This window comes from Perca fluviatilis, chromosome 19, assembly GCF_010015445.1.
Source record: "Perca fluviatilis chromosome 19, GENO_Pfluv_1.0, whole genome shotgun sequence".
Classification (NCBI taxonomy): Eukaryota; Metazoa; Chordata; class Actinopteri; order Perciformes; family Percidae; genus Perca; species Perca fluviatilis.
This window is the reverse complement of record NC_053130.1, coordinates 32,897,430-32,913,963: the sequence shown is the minus strand read 5'-3', so window position 1 is coordinate 32,913,963 and position 16,534 is coordinate 32,897,430. Positions and strand designations below refer to the sequence as shown.

The 16,534-nt window shown below is 41.3% G+C and overlaps 1 protein-coding gene across 1 annotated transcript in view; it reads left to right on the top strand.

Annotated features, from left to right (window-relative positions):
* ncapd3 (non-SMC condensin II complex, subunit D3) overlaps nucleotides 1-16,534 on the top strand; it is a 49,863-nt gene that overhangs the window by 952 nt on the left and 32,377 nt on the right. The window contains exons 2-10 of the mRNA XM_039783375.1: nucleotides 840-1,012; nucleotides 2,644-2,806; nucleotides 3,630-3,796; nucleotides 6,264-6,428; nucleotides 6,529-6,590; nucleotides 9,052-9,139; nucleotides 9,420-9,553; nucleotides 13,400-13,472; nucleotides 13,686-13,811. Coding sequence (XP_039639309.1) covers nucleotides 840-1,012; nucleotides 2,644-2,806; nucleotides 3,630-3,796; nucleotides 6,264-6,428; nucleotides 6,529-6,590; nucleotides 9,052-9,139; nucleotides 9,420-9,553; nucleotides 13,400-13,472; nucleotides 13,686-13,811 — 1,151 coding nt within the window. The remainder of the gene's footprint in view (nucleotides 1-839; nucleotides 1,013-2,643; nucleotides 2,807-3,629; nucleotides 3,797-6,263; nucleotides 6,429-6,528; nucleotides 6,591-9,051; nucleotides 9,140-9,419; nucleotides 9,554-13,399; nucleotides 13,473-13,685; nucleotides 13,812-16,534) is intronic.

Below are 16,534 nucleotides of genomic sequence, written 5' to 3'. Positions count from 1 at the left end.
CATATATGAAAATTCATACGTAGCTAGATTGTAAGATGGGTATGAATTAGAGGTGGGAATCTTCACTGATCACCTGATTTGATTACGATTATCATGTCAGCGATTCGATATCTCGATGCATCACGATGTGTCAAATAATTTTTTCTATTAAATCCATGTAGGATATTTAATTCATAGCTTTTCAAGCTTCAAAAACAAAACATTCTGTAGTGCTCTAATACTAAATAAAGTGGATACATAAGACTACAGCACAGAGCACATGGCACTTCCTGAATGTGCAAAACATACCAGAATATGTAAAAAGAAATGTTGTTAGGCCTACATTAAATTGTAAAAAGAAATAATCGATTATGAGCCGGCCGATTATCGATGCAGCATCGTCCATGTCCACGATTCGATGCATCGATTATTTGATTAATTTCAACACCTCTAGTATGGATCAATTCTGCTAACATTTTTGGTGACGGTCGGAAAACGTAAAGTACCGCGAAAAGACTGGTTAAGTGCGTAAGGTCGGAAGTGTCCGAATATGGCCATAGCACTAGCAGCGGGTGGTGTCCTAACGTGGACACAGTGAGCTAGCTACTGTATTTGGGACACGTGCCGCGGTAAATTCGCTTTCATCAAAAAGCACAACTGTCATTGTTCTGAGGGTGAATATGTCATAAAAATTGGTCTTTTTTTTTATTTATTATTAAAAGCAATAATTTTTGCCCTCAAACACTTACCAGCTTTTAATTTCCCACAGAGAACAAAACTTTCGAAATTACGCAATAAGGTCTGTTGCTGTATTGTATCACTTTAAACGTTTAGGCAACATTAACTGTTGTGATTTCCAGCCTGGGTGAACGCAGTGTGGGACTTGGAGTTCACAGAGAGAACACCACTGGATGAAAACATAGCGGAGGAGCTCGCAGGCAGTGGAGACAAGGCCTTCATAACCCTGTACCAGTGTTTACTGGACCATGCTGCTGAGCAGCAACAGTCTGCAGGCAGAGATGGAGCTTCGCAGGTAAAATTTTCTGTCCTATGCTCCAGGGAACACAATTTTTTATTTATTAAGCAACACTTAAAATACAATGAGCCATGTTCTTTAATGACAATTATAATAGAAAATACGTAATTGTTGCCAAGTTTAAATACATAACAAAATCACCCCTCGGGTTGTAGGAAGAAGTTCAATGTGGTGGAGACCTGTAAATTAAAAGTATTAAAAACAGGGGGTTTCAACGTCAATTGATCAACAAATTATCTGTAATGTTTGAGCCTACAGCGTAATGGACCACCACAGTTCATGCAAAGGCCTACTCCACTTCGCATCAGGTGTTAAAACCAACTGTACCAAAACACCGAATTGGACTATTATTCAGTCAATAGGTTTCCATTAAAGTCAATGTGTGTATTTTCACTGACTGCGGAACGACTGCGTTCCGACTCCAGAGCAGCTACACAGAGCTTCTACTTTTGCCGGACGCTGGAGAGCTCCACAGCAATTCAGCACAGGGCAGATAGTGCGGGACAGGAAGTAGAGCACAGAAACAAAATAAAACATCCGGTTAATATTCAAAATAAAATACACCGTGCTCACGGCGGATCATATTTCCCTGCATTACACCTTGAAAACCTCGTAATGGGCGGAGACAGGCCTGAAGTCAACTGTTGTTGGTTTTGTGGTTCTGTTTATAGAAACTACATCCTGTTATATCACGTGATCATACACAAATTTGCGAGATCTCGTGGGTCCTCATGACTTCAGCTGTCAGTCATGGCCGCAGCCGTTGCGCAACAAATCTGGAGCGTTCGGTTCCATTCAAAACGATGCAGCTGTCTTATCAGCACCAGCCGCATGTGTAAAATATATCAGCTGATGAGAGGGAGGCTGGCTGCTGAAAATCAGACGTTTTGGCACTGCAGCTTTTTCTTTGGCGCTGGCTATAAACCTCTTTTGGGGGGCGCCAAAACCTTCTCTATGCAGAAAAACGCCTGGAAAAGAAATATATTATGCTTTGTGTGTTGATGTATGCCAAACAAAATGTTTTGGCCCTTTTTGTTTGCACATTACACTTTGCTATATTTAGGGCTGTCACTGTATTGATTTATTGCGTACCACACACATTTTGTGACTCATTCAAACTACCATGGTTTCTGGCAAGGTTTTTTTTTTTTTTTAATCTGTTATAAAATATTTCATAAATAAACTTTTTGAATGCATTTATTCCTGTAGTAGTCCCATAATAGCATCCCATAGAGAGCTGCTGCTCAACCAACTTAAAGCTATGAAAAACTTGCTGGTAGGATGAAAAAAGGTGAAAATGTTTGACAACTTAGTTGTCAGGTATTCAAAAGTTCCTCCCTGGTTAATGTAACCAGAGTGGGAGAGCAAATAAACAGAAAAAGAACTAGAGAGCGCAACACAGAGGCTGCCATCTTCAGCTTCGTACCTCTCTCACACAGGCTTTTGTGTACTTTTAATTCACGTTTGTCTGAGTAGCTGTAGGTGTCTTTTGTAATGGATACTTTTTAATGTGCAAATACATATTTTATTTTTTAGATTTTATACTGAAATGTACTGAAGCTAGTGGCTCCCTGAAATGTCCCCTGTCTGGGCAGTAAGCACAGTCTGTCTGCCATGTTGCACTGCAGAGTATCTGGGCAATTCTGGGGGAGAACGAGGTGTCGATCGAGTCTCTGGTGGCTGTGCTGTCCTTCTTTGTCCTGACGGGAAAAGCCAAAGCGGCCAACGTCCAGCAGAGGGTGAGCGGTCTACATGCTGCCTCACTCTACCTGCTGCTACTAGGAATCCCAGGTGAGGAAATCTAAAAATGGTCACACTCAGCAGGAGAGCTGCCAGTGCTCTAGCCAGGACTAACTTCCATCCCATTAGCAACAAAGATTCTAGCATCCTCGAAACATCAGTGTGATAAGAACTACCAAAAATTACAGAGACTTATCTTTGGGGGGAAAAAAAGATTTGATGTGTGGACTGATTTTTTTTTTTTTTTTTTGTGTGTGTGTGTTTGGCCCATGTCCCATCTGCTAACATGGAGGGGGTGGGTATAATGACCTATACCGTAACCAGATACCAGGGGGGGGTCGAGATGTTTTGGCACACTTATACAGTCAATGCGTCAACCTCCTGAGGGAAACACTGAGTTTGGTTTTTTTTCACTTGGCTGCTTGTGTGTGATTCAGTACCCATTGTATCGTATATTAACAGTTGAGTAATGAAAAATATTTTGAACAAAAACACTTAATTTTAAGGATTGTATTGTTTTTGCCTAAATATCTCACTAGAAAGCAGATTGGATTATAACTCTTAGGACTTAAAGATATGGGTAGTTCATTGAAACTTAGTAAGCTTATTTTCGTTGCACTGGCTATCATTTCTGTTGGTAATAAGAACATTGTACCAATCAAGTCTATTGCTGAGATCTAGGAACATAAAATCAACAGGTCGCTAGAACCAAGAGCAGAAAGAGACGGAAATAAACCTATCGAGATTATTGAAACCCCTTTTATTTTGAAGTGAGAGCTCTTTCAAAATGTTATGGTGAGTGCGGTGAACTACAGTGAGTATAGCAGGTTAAAGGTCTTCTATTGATGATGCATGACCATTTTATTGCTTACAGGGAGCATCGCCAACAAGGTTTTCCATGAGGTTTTGTTGGACACGTGTTCAGACTTGACCTCTCACTGCTGGCCTCAGGACTGTGGAAAGAAGCGCAAGAAGGACGGCCTGAAGAGTTCTCAGGCAGAGGGCAAACGCTCCAAACCACAGCGACCAGACACTCCAGAGGTAAAGTCCTGTATCGGAAATCACTCAAACCCAGTTAGAAGTTGAATTTTTTTAATTTTTTTGGTTCAGATTGAAATGGCTTCTGGCTGGATTGCCATGATGTCCACAAAGGGTGGATTTTTAAAATAGCCCTTCAGACAATAAACCATAAATCTGGAGGGAGTCCAATAGAAGCGATGCATAATCTTGAACTGAATGAGGCGCACGCTCACATCACGTGTCATAGTTTTAATATTCCTACAGATTCTGCCCCACTCCTACTAACACTTCTTTAATTTCCTCTATAGTCAAATCCACATTAAAGAGTTCTCCTTGCTCCTCTGTCAGTTTGGGAAGCCCTAGTGGCTCTATGAATTGACACATTTCTTCATTAGTATAGGTAGATAATGACCTATAGAGATCAGTGTAAAAATCTTGTTAATATTTACAGTGGCTATAAAAACATCTCCAGAATATGATCTAACTGCAGAAACAGTGGAGGCTGATTCTTTTATGTATCTAGCAAGCAATTTTTGTCTTTCCCTGAATACATTGAGTTCAACCTTCTGAGAATATTATATTGGTATTTTAATTAGTCAGGTTTCTCAGGCCATCCTGTGACATTCTTCGTTTTAATCTCCGTTTGATTTTCCTTTCTAGTTCTAACAGTGCTTTAGCACTATTCCTCTTACGAAATGAAGCATGTTGTCACATCAGGGCGTGCATTATAGCTCGCCCCTGATCACTGCCTTTAAGGCCTCCCATGCCACCCCTGAAGCTGACACTGAGGAAAAATTGATCGCCAAGTAATCTTTTAGCTCAGATCTAAGGCATTTTATATTTTCTGGCTCCTGTAAAAGGGAGGAGTTAAGGCGCCACCTATAAGAGCACCTTGTCTCACTTTGAGGCAGCAGGTGTAGGCACACAACGCATGGTCAGAGGTTACTATATTTCCTATCACACAACCTATAGCAGAGGGAGCCAGTGATTTGGACATAAAAAAGTCCATCCTAGAATGTGTTGTGTGAAAAAAAATGTATAAGCTCTCCCAGCTTGGTTTAAAATTCTCCAGATATCAACCAAGCCTAAAATCTTACTCATCCTCTGTAATGGGAGAGAGGCTCTGGGTGGCCCTGGGGGATGCAACCCTCTAGAACAATATTGGTGGTTCCCTACAGCTTGTAATTGTTTTTCCAAATCTATAAAAAAGGCCTGGTCATCTACATAAGGGGCATATACAGTATGTTAGCCAGAATTTGTTCACTCTTCAGTGTTTTCCACAGGTTGATATTTTACTTAGGGTAGTGGGTGGCACAGGATGTGACGGTGCGGTGATGATGGCTGGGTTCAGTAATAAATTAGTCAAAGGTTTATGAACTATTTATTGAAAACAATAACTAGGCTCCATAATATTACACAGAAAAGTTTGAAATAAATAACTTTTTACATATTAAACATATCGGACTAAAAGATGATACAGATGAAGTGTAGCCATGATGTGCTTTGTCAGTTAAATCTGGTTGGTTTGTCAGATGTCATGGTTCAGCAGATAAAATACCTGATAACCCGGAGCCCAAATAGGCTATTATACGTATCGTTAGGCTAACTTAACGTTAATGCTTTAATTCATACAGAAAGTTACGTTATTAAACATGTAACTTTCTGTATGGATCACACTATTTCCTATTAAATCCTATAAGACTAAGGCTATCTACAGTAATATTTTTTTGTTTGGTTAAATCATTGTTCTTTTTTTTAAGTGTTTTCATCCGTGTTTTGGGGATCGTAAACACTGTTTAGTAGGCTACTATACATGTCCTTGTTGTAGGGCTGGGCGATATGGAGAAAGTCAGATATCGCGATATTCTTGACCAAATACCTCTATCGATGTTGCGGCGATATTCTAGGGTTGACAGTTGGTGCTTTAACAAAATATCTTCACTTATGCCAGAGTAACACAAGGAAATATGTCCAATAGGATCCCAGCCGGTGTTTCACATTAGCGTCAGTCCGTGCATCAAGAGAGCCGTCAAATCACTCCATATTTTCTATGAATGCAATTGCCTTTCGGGGGCATTCAAATGTCTTAACTCCAGCCTTGGCTTCTATTTTAAGTTTGGCAGCATACAAAAATGAAGCTTTTTCTTACATTCCTTGAACCTGTCACACTTTATCTGTGTCGCTCTGGGGAAGTCTGGAAATAGCATAATGTTGTTATTCTGTCAGGATAGCTTGCCCTTGCCTCTGTCTGTGTGCACGCGTGACTCCGATACAATGTCTGGTTGCAATTTGCTCATTAACAACTGAGTATGTTGCTTTTGACATCGAAAACGTCATCAGTGATTGAGTGGACACTCAGGGCGAACTCTCTGGACGAGCAGCGGCGCTCAATCGAACATCACAGACGTTCAGGGAGCAGCGGCTATAGTGCTACTAGAGAGTAGGGGGTGTCTGGAAATGATAGTGTACATGTCTCTGTTATCTTTAGATGGAAGTGGATGAGGAAGAGGAGGAGGAAGAGCCGCTTCATTTTTCTGGCCATGACTTGATGAAGATCAGAGATGCGGTGGTTCTTCTGGTCCAAAGCCTTCTCAGACTCCTGCAGACATTTTCACTCAAAGACAGACCACAGAGCGCCAGCAACTGCACACGGGTAACTAATGATACCATCATCACACCCACTCCATACCACACTAGTGTCTTAAAGTGTGGGCAGTTAACCTGTTGCATTTTTGTTTTTTTTTCTCCTGCAGATCTTTAGCAAGCTGCTTTACTTTGAGCCGGTCATTGGCGAGGTAACCTTTGCTGCTGAAAAGTGAGTTTTTTTACTTCTCTCATTGTCTTGTTAAAGAATGTATCCAGGATTTTGGAAGAGTGGACAGTTTTGTTTAGGGGTGTCACAATTTCAAATTTGAATCGAAAATTGATCGAAATGATTTTTACATTTTGTCTATCGAAATGAAAAGCAGGGTTGGCAATTCCCCCAGTATTTTTTTTCTTCTCTCTCCACACCCAGTACCTGCGCAGGTCTGAAGAGACAGTGTAGTTTGCCGGCTGGTAGCATGTAGCTAAAGACACAGGGTATAGTTGGCTTACTGTTTTTTTTATTATTAGTAGTTAATGAAACCGATAACCGCTATTTGGAACCGATATGCATTTACAGTAAAACTGAAAAACGTAAAGTCAATTAAGATTTTGGAATGTTACAAACACAACACAAACCTTTGTTTAAAGGCTTTAAGCAATTATCTGTCTAATAAAGCGAGACGTATCTGTATGTATGTATTGCCATTTTTCCATTACATCGTACCTGCTCGACTCGGCCACGGTGCCCCGTCCTCCTTTTTCCATTGCAGATTTAGTACTGCCTCATGCGTGAGGCGAGCGTGGCTGGTCGTCATAGCGACGCAACAGGAAACTGCCGTGACCTAACGCGACACACACATAGAACGTCGAAGGTGTGTTGTTGTTGCCACAGCCAGAAGACCCATTTTGTTTCAAATGAAGCTGGAGGCAGCCAAAACAACACCGCTGGCTAAACTATTTAAAAACGGTGGGTTTGTTCAGGACACCCTCCGCGTCTGTTGCTAGCAATGATGACGCAGTTATTAGTGACAATTCTCTTCGACCAATCAGTAGTCTGCAGGTTTTCACGTCACCTTTTGGTATCGCCTCAGCTCGCTTGGAACCTCGACGGAGGTGATACTAAAAGTAGCTGTTATCTGATACCAGGGACTTTTTTTCATAATGGAAATGTTTTTTTATTGAAAACAACATTGGCATATATTGTAGTGTTCAATTTCACACTAACATCCATGTGCTTCTGTCTGATGTCATCCATTGTCGCCTGGCTTTGACGAGGGGGGCGGAGAATTGGCATCAACTGTGTGCTTGGCTATCAAGTGGTATTTTCAGACTGGACGTGCTGCGATGATAGCTCAGTACTTTGGTCTCGTCAATGGAACCATTTGGCAACTTTTTAAAATAAACTTACCATTCAGAATCTTATTGGCATCCATTTCGGCGTCGCGCGCTCGCCATCCACTCAAAACGTAACGTTAGCCTACTACTCTTTGGCCAGCTCGCAAGCCCAAACACGCCTTTAAAATGGGTTTGCGTTAACGCATTTAACTGACAGCACTACTAATGGTGCTTCCAATTCCACTTTGTTCATTTTGAAAAACTCAAACTGTAAAGTACCCTTCTGTCATCTAGAAGCCCACATTGTGGCTTACTAAAAAGAAAATCTTTAAAGGTGCACTATGAGTTCCTGCGTGGTTTCAGTGCGATTTCCTTTTTATCTCAAATCGTAGGCATCTCTCCTTGATCCGCTAGCTGCCTGCCCCCTGAATACGCTGTGGAAAAGCCCGGTCTCGGGAGACAACACAGGGGTCGTAAACGTCAAACAAACACAAGGGGCACAGGCTGTGCACCAAAATACAACAAACTACTCCAGCCAATCACCGACAAGATGGTTGTGGGAGGGGGTGGTTGTTAGTGACAGTTTGCCAGGTAGTCATGACAGTTACCGAAACATGGGGGGAGGGGCAAGCTTGCTCTGTTTTGTTTGGAATTTACTTGGAACGTCAACAGAAGTGACCGTGCCGGAACTCATAGTGCACCTTTTAAACTGAAAATCAAATTGTGACCTTTAATGCTATAGTGGGTAGTTTCTTTCGCCCCCCATAAGGAATATTAAGTAATGACAACACCACTGGCAACAATAGCACATCATTTAGGTCGAGTAAATGAAATAGCAATAATTCCTACTCCTTAAATGTTACCAAACACATGACTAACTGTTCACGAACAGTAAAGCGACATCTGTGTGTGGCCTCAGTCACTTTTCTTTTTCAGCGCTCTCCAACTAAGAAAAGCCACACCAATGATTTTCCATATTTTACTTACTTTCTTGGATTTTAGTCCTTCTGCTGAATGTGTAGGTAACTGACTAAAACATTTTGTGGGTACTTCTTCAGGTTTTGCCATGCTTTCACCTTTGGCAGCAGTCCAAAGGTCAACGCTGCTGTTGCCTGTTGTCCTTTCTTAGTGGTGACGTAAAAATAAATCACTCGAGATGCTGCGCGAAAAAGTCGCCGGACTATACCATTTTGTAAACCTAGCTGAGAAATACAGGGAGTTTTGTGGAGCTGATAGGCTTAATTAGCTTTGTATCAACTAATGGACGTTCATTAACTATAGCTTTTAAAATCAAAAGTCAAATCGAATTGTGGATTCGGAGAATCGTGAAACCCCTGGTTGTGTTATTTTTGCAGAGATATTACCAAGCTGAGGAGTGTTCCTGAGATGTCTTTCTATGGCTTACAGCTGCTTTGCTCGCCAACACACGGAGATCAGAAAGATGTAAGATCCAATAATCATGGTCCATAGTATGCACACTTAGGTATTTTTTAGGTATAACTCATCTAATTTCACTAAAAGGTAGCAGAGTTGATGCTTGATGTTTTTCCTGATGTTTTTGCAGTCTTTGTGTTTTATTGTCAAGTACTGGAGAGTATTAACTCCTCTGGTCTCTAAAAGTATTCAAAAGTATCTCATAAGACGGGTTCAGAAGAAAAATATTATTAGTTTTAATGCCAAATCGGAGATATGTCCAATCCTAACTGGTGTTTCTGTTGTCCAGTCTCTGCGAAGGGTTTTCCACCAGCTTCTCTACGTGATCCTGATGATGAATAAAGGCAAACAAGGGAAGCCCTCCCTCCTCGTACCCAGCCAAGCCATCCTTTCCACCCGTGACCAGGCCATCCATTTTGTTTGGTGAACAGCTGTTTTGATCAACTGTAGAATGACTTGTGTATATCTTATTGTGTTGCATAGCATTTTTGCTGAGATTTGAACCAAGTGAAGACGTTGAACATTTAAGTTAATTCAACTGAATTTGATTCAGTTTTTTTTATAGTATCAAATCATAACAAGCGTTCTCTCAAGATACTTTACAAATAGAGTAGGTCTAGACCGCACTCTATAATTTACAAAGACACAATAATTCCAGTAATTTACAACAAGTCCAGTAATTCCCCCAAGAACAAGCATTTAGTGGTGAGGAAAAACTTCCTTTTAGGGAGAAACCTGGGACAGACCCAGGCTCTTGGTAGGCGGTGTCTGACGGTGCCGGTTGGGGGTGTGATGAACAGTGGCAATAATAGTCACAATAAAGATAATGGAACTATGACTAGAAATAGTTGTAGTAGTTCATTGAGTAGCAGGGCACTGCAGGGCATAGCAGGTTAAGAGTTTTACATTTGTTAAATAAAGTACTGGACTTCATCTCCACAAGATGCAATGACTGAAATATTCTCCTTAGTTGGGCCTACACATTATTGCATGAAATGCTTCATGTGTGATTGGTATAAAATCATTAGCCTTATTTCAGAGATTGGAGCCAGATTGGTAGATATATTAGCCTGACACCCGAGATGCTTTGTTAACACAGAACTATCTGAGAAGCCGTCATTGGAAGCTGTTTTGGAAAACGCAGGCACTTTAAAAAAAAAAAAAACTGGCAGGTGATTGGATGAACCATCTGTCTATCACGTCCGCCACTGTTGTTTTAACAAACCGTCACGGCCGTCGCACACCTAAACCGAGCCTGTAGCTGCCAGTAGCTCCTCACTGGAAGCTGATTGGTGCGGTGAGCTAGTAGTTCAGACACAAACGCATTAGCCTGATGCCTGACGAGATGAATTTTCGTGATCCTGTATGATCTTTTTATATTGCGAGAATCCAGCTGCTATGCAAGGTATTTGATCTATAGCTACAAGAGAAATGTGATGCTTAACATTTCCTGATCAAGTTGCCTTGTCCCAATCCTGATCTGAGCCTTTAAAGGGGTGATAGAATGATTATATAGGGTATTTTACACTGTTCCTTAAGGTCTCCTAATGGGGTATGTAACATTGGTTGGGCTGAAAATTGCCCGAATGCTATTTTATTAGGCCCTTAACTACCCTGTGAATATGGCTCTATTTGGAACAAGAGCTTTTCTTCCAAATATGGTATGCTAATGAATATTCAGAATGAGCTACGCGCTGATTGGTTTGAGCAAACTACATAGAAACATATGGGAGACTCAGCAGCAGGCCTCATATTTCAGACACTGCAAAGTTATACATTGTTTGTCGGGCTATTTCGTTATTAAATTAACTTCTGAGACTTTTTTAAGCGAGAAATCAACTATATAAAGCTCAAATATGGGCCGTTTTACCAAAATTGATGGCTAATTGCAAATTTGGTAAGACTGTGTGTCGGAGTTCAGCCGCTGGTGCTGCCTCGCCGCCCGCTGGTGCTGCCTCGCCGCCCGGCCTGCCTTCCTTCACAGCCCCCGGCCTGCTATGAGGTACTTGGAGCTCCGTCACGGCTGGCAGCCCACAGCAGGGACTACCAACACCGCTGCCCTGACAGAGCTCCAGGGCCTTCAACTCCCCTCTTCCTGCTAGCTAAATGGCCAGTTGTGTGAGCGTGAGAGCGCCGTCAGCGAGCTTGTTACACCAGCAATCTCTTACCACATGTTACACACATGTAACGCCACTTATACAAAATCTAACTAAAGGTCTTATAAAGCTAACAACGGTGCCGATTTCAAGTTAATGAATATTTGTGAAGACAAAGTGTTTCGTTAGCTGCGACTGTCCCTTCAATCCTAGCTATGTGTAGCTACAAACCACGGATAGTTAGCTTCGTTTTCGCCTTAATTCGAGTATATTTACAGTTTGAATTTCGTCACGCCACTTATACAACATCTAACTATATGTCTTATAAACCTAACAACGGTGTCCGATTTCAAGTTAATATTTGTGAAGACTATCTAGGTGTTTCGTTAGCTGTGACTGTCCCTTCAATCCTAGCTACAAATCATGGATAGTTAGCTTCCTTTTCGCCTTAATTCGAGTATATTTACAGTTTGAATTTCGTCACGCCACTTACACAACATCTAACTAAATGTCTTATAAACCTAACAACGGTGTCCGATTTCAAGTTAATGAATTTTTGTGAATTCCAGAGGAATTCTAAGAGGAGGCTAGCTAGCTCTCATTGATGGAGCTCCATCCAGCCGCAGGATCTATCGATGAGACTCACGGACAAGCGGCGTTTATTTCCCCAATCGTTTGTTTAAATAACTCAACACATTATAATTACACACATTAAAAGAGTAACTGGAACCTGTGGTAAGAGAATGCTGGTGTAACAAGCTCACTGACCGCGCTTTCACTCACATACACCGGGCATTTAGCTAGCAGGAAGAGGGGAGTTGGAGGCCCTGGAGCTCTGTCAGAGCAGGGGCGTTTCGTAATCCATTAGCCCAAAACAGTGACTTTGCGCGGGTATGGAGTGCTGTGGGCTGCCAGCCGTGACTGAGCTCCATCTACCTCACAGCAGGCCGGGGTCTGTGGAGGAAGGCAGGCCAGGCGGCAAGGCAGCTACACAGGCAGCACCGGCGCTGAACTCCGACACACAGTCGGACAAAATTTGCAATTAGACATACATTTTCGTAAAACGGCCCATATTTGACCTCTACATAGTTGATTTCTCGCATAAAAAAGTCTCAGAAGTGAATTTAATGGTAAAATAGCATTTGAACAATGTATACAATTTCTGAGATCTGCACGACCTAGATTCAGAAGACTAACTGATCTCAGGTCAGTTGTGTAGCCTATGCAAATGTTGGGGCGTGACAAAGACAGACTAGAGCCAAATGAGGAGGAGCCGAAATAGTTGATGTCAACTATGGGGCTCGTTGAGATTCGCCCGTTTTCAGAGGCAGTTTCAAATAGTAAGATTTGCAGAGAAAAGAGGTGTCAATGGGATTTAGAGGTTCTATGTATGTCCTAGTTACCCACTAAACTGTCATTATTCAACTATGACAAGGTAAAATCAGTTTTGCATTCTATCACCCCTTTAAGTATACTCATTAAGTATCGGCAAATACAGAGTCTGATCCAATATTTCTATTCACTTTAATGATAAAATATCTATATGAGTTATTGAAGTAACAGCTGTAGATTACACCTATGGCTTCTGTAATGGTTAAATTGGGAAAACTGACTCAGGATTAGAAGTAAAAGGACTGTAGCAACCAAAGTCACAGGACTTCAAGGAAAAGGGCTGAAAAATGCATTGTTAACTGGCTTACCATATTTGAAACAATGTCAATGAGGGAATTGATGTTTTTAGATACATTGTTTATTATAATAATGTAAATGCACTTGTCACAGGAAGTTTGTTGCATGGATGTAGAATCCTGATTGCCATCTGTTGTTTTTATCAATATATCTACCACATCAAAATCTTTAGAGGTTACTAATCTATAAAAATGTATAATTGCTTGTAATTTTTCAACATTATCTCTTTATGGTACCCACATCTGTCCTAATTTATTCAGACAATTGCATCTTACAATGCAGCTGTCAAAAGAATAACGTACAAATGGTGACATTAAGCAACTCCCTCTCATAATAATTCCTTTATTTCTGTTGGTGGAAGGATCACTTCACATCAGGATAACTTGTTTGTTGATTACTTGAATGTATTTCTAGCCATTTAACTGTAGACAATGTTACAAACAATATAAGACTTTGTATGTGATTTATGTGTTTGTGATTGCAGTCATCTTGTGGATGATCTGAAAGAGCTGGCGCTGCCTTTCCTGCATATCCTCCTGCAGCATATCTGCTTCCAGGTAAATCCTCCTGCAAACACTCAGCAGTGATGCACTTCCTGTTTGTGTAAAGTTCAGAGAGTCTGTGTCAACTGTTTCTCTTAAAGGTATGAAAGCAGTCCCATCCATGGCTATTTTACAGATGTTTTTGCAGTTTACAGTTTGATGTTTGCATTTTTTCCACTATGCTGATGCATCAGTATAACTTATAGTGTTTCTGCTGTGGATGTTTAGATTGTGGAGAAGAGTGAGTTTCGAAGCCATGGAGCCCAGGCTGTGGGTATGCTGACGTCTCAGATGGCAAGTACAGACTATGCCTGCTTCATCAAGTGGCTGTTTAACTACTCCAGACACTCAAAGGTAACTAGTCCGAATTGTCACCTCAAACGCTACATGTTGATCTGGTCTGTATTTTATATTTTTGTCATGGTTCACACTTCACACCCCAATATATGATGATTGCAGGTTTTTGTACATGCTCTAGTCGATAAGGACCTCTTCCTTAATCTATAATACAAACATGAAAATTATATACAACACTGATTTTGAACCCAACTGTTTTAAGATACACTGCACCATATTGACGAAGCCTAATATTGACTAAGCCTATCAAATTATATATATTTTATTTATATATATTCAATATAATCAAGAGTGTTTTCCAAAGTTCTATATTGCCATGCACCTTAGCTACATAGGCCTAGCAAAAGTTACAGATCAGGTGAAAAAACACCCTGATATTTTGTGTATCCCCTCCCCTAACATGCAAAGGGTCTATCCTACAATCATGTGTGTTATTTTCTGTGTTTTTCAGGATAGACCCTTTGCATGTTAGGGGATGGACGGGTTAGCAAAGACGGGGTATCCTTGTCAGACCACACCCACAGAGAATGGACAGATGGAGGTAGCCTAGATTAAAGGAAAAAATATTGTTCATAAACCTGCATGTGATGTCGAGTCAGTCAACACAACGTTAACTTTACTCACCAACAGTAAAACGATGCTAACTAGCAGGCTACTGTTAGCCATTTCAGCATCATATCAGACCGACCACTGTGCTAACGTTACTATCATCCTCACCAACCTAGCTTTGTGGACTTTTGACTACTAATAACCAAGTGAAAGATAAATCATTCATGGTAATTATGTTACCTGTTGAGAGGAAATGTGGCTACATCTGCATCGTTCTTCAGATCTTTAAAATCCCGGAGCTCACGCCACCTCTGAAAAGCCACTCCATTATTCACGGAGTTTTGGAAAACTTTTCTGCAGCTCGTGCCCGGGGAGGGGGGAGGGGAGAACGCTATATATGCATGTGCATGCCTGAGCAGTGATTGACAGGCAGATAGACCACCCCTGTGGCCCTGATTGGAGAAAATCGACCGGGAGCGGTGGAATTTTGTCAATGGCACTACAGGCTGTTGGAGGTGCCAGAGGAGCTGTCTTTTTTTTTTTTACATAATTCATGTAGTTCTACTGGAACATAGGGTCAGTTTCAGCAAATATGACAGAAAGTTAGTTTTATAAGACTTACCTACTGCATCTTTAATGTCACAGGTGCTACTGTAGTAGCCAAAGCTGAATTGAGTGGGCAGTAATAACACATCCACGCAATCACAATCACCACACATACGGCCTCTAGTTTTAATATGGACCATAACCATATTAAAACTAGAGGCTTGAAACTCCTTTGACTAGATTATTGCTTTAAATAACAATCTAATAGGCCTACTCAATAAGTAAGCCAATAAAAGACAGGAAAATACATATTAAAGCAGGAGGCCACTGTGGAGAAACAGAAAGGTAAAATTGCGTGTAAATTAACAGGCAATGCTGCTTTTCTTCTTCAGTGCAGCCTTAAAGTACATATAGACAAACAGGACCACCGGGATAGCTGCAACCATGATTTAGGTGCCACCCTAATCCAAGGAAACATGCTGGGAAAAATAAACCCATAAGGACTCCGGGGAATAAGCTCCCCAGAGCTAGGTTAGTAACAAGCATTTCTGGGACAAGACACACAGATGGAAAGAAAGAGAAGAGTGAAACTCAGTGTGTCAAAGGAAGTCCCCCGGCAGTCTAAAACTATGACAGCATAACTAAGAGAGGCAGGTTAAGGAGAGGAGCCTGGTCGGGCTAGAACTCTCCCCAACCGGATCGGGCTGTACTGGCCTGCCTTCCTCTACTTTGATTATATCATTGGTTATGTGGTAGATTAATCTGACGACTATGAAGAGAAGCAGAGAAGAGAACAGGTGCTGTGTGTGCAGCAATACACCCTCCCCCGCTGGTCTAGACGAACGCTGCAACTGCTCACTCCCTAACTAGAAGCTTTATCAAAGAGGAAAGTTTAAAGTTGACTTTTAAATGTGGTGACGGTGTCTGCCTCCCGAACACAGACCGGGAGCTGGTTAATGCCAATAAAATGGCTGCAAATACCCCCCAGTGAATATAAGCTATCAATAGCTGTAATCTAAGGCCTGGGCCCCATTGTCTACCTGTACCTGTATGTGTCGGCTACCTTGCTGAACTGCTGCGGCTCGCACATGTGTGGTGTCCATACAGACAGTGTTGCTTTTGTGGCCCTGCTACGGCCAGCCCTATCTTTTTACATTGAGTTTGCCTTTGATAATGGCCATCAATAATACAATGTTTCGTTTCATTATTCATGTAATTTATATGTATTTTAGACAGAACCGCTAAAGGGCTTTTAATTTGAAACAAACAGGAACTAATAAGTTAAAAAAAAAAATTTTTATGTTTGACTTATTGTACAGATTCTACATTGCAACTGTTGTGAACGGTGTAATGTTGCTGGTATGATGTCAATATGACTATCAACAAATCTATTTTTGCTGAGAACCGTACGCATAAAATATAGGGCACACTGCAGATCTCTATTTCAGCCGAGCCGCGCTGCTCACACAGGCAGCGTGGTTGCTCTAACCTGTTAAAATGGGCGTTGCAATGAAAGCAATGAAATGAATAAGTGCTGCTCAGGTAGGTGGTGCAGCCCAGGTCTAAATTTCAGTCAGGCTTCATTACATCCTGTCAGTGGTATCTGTGTGTGTACGGTCTGTTTT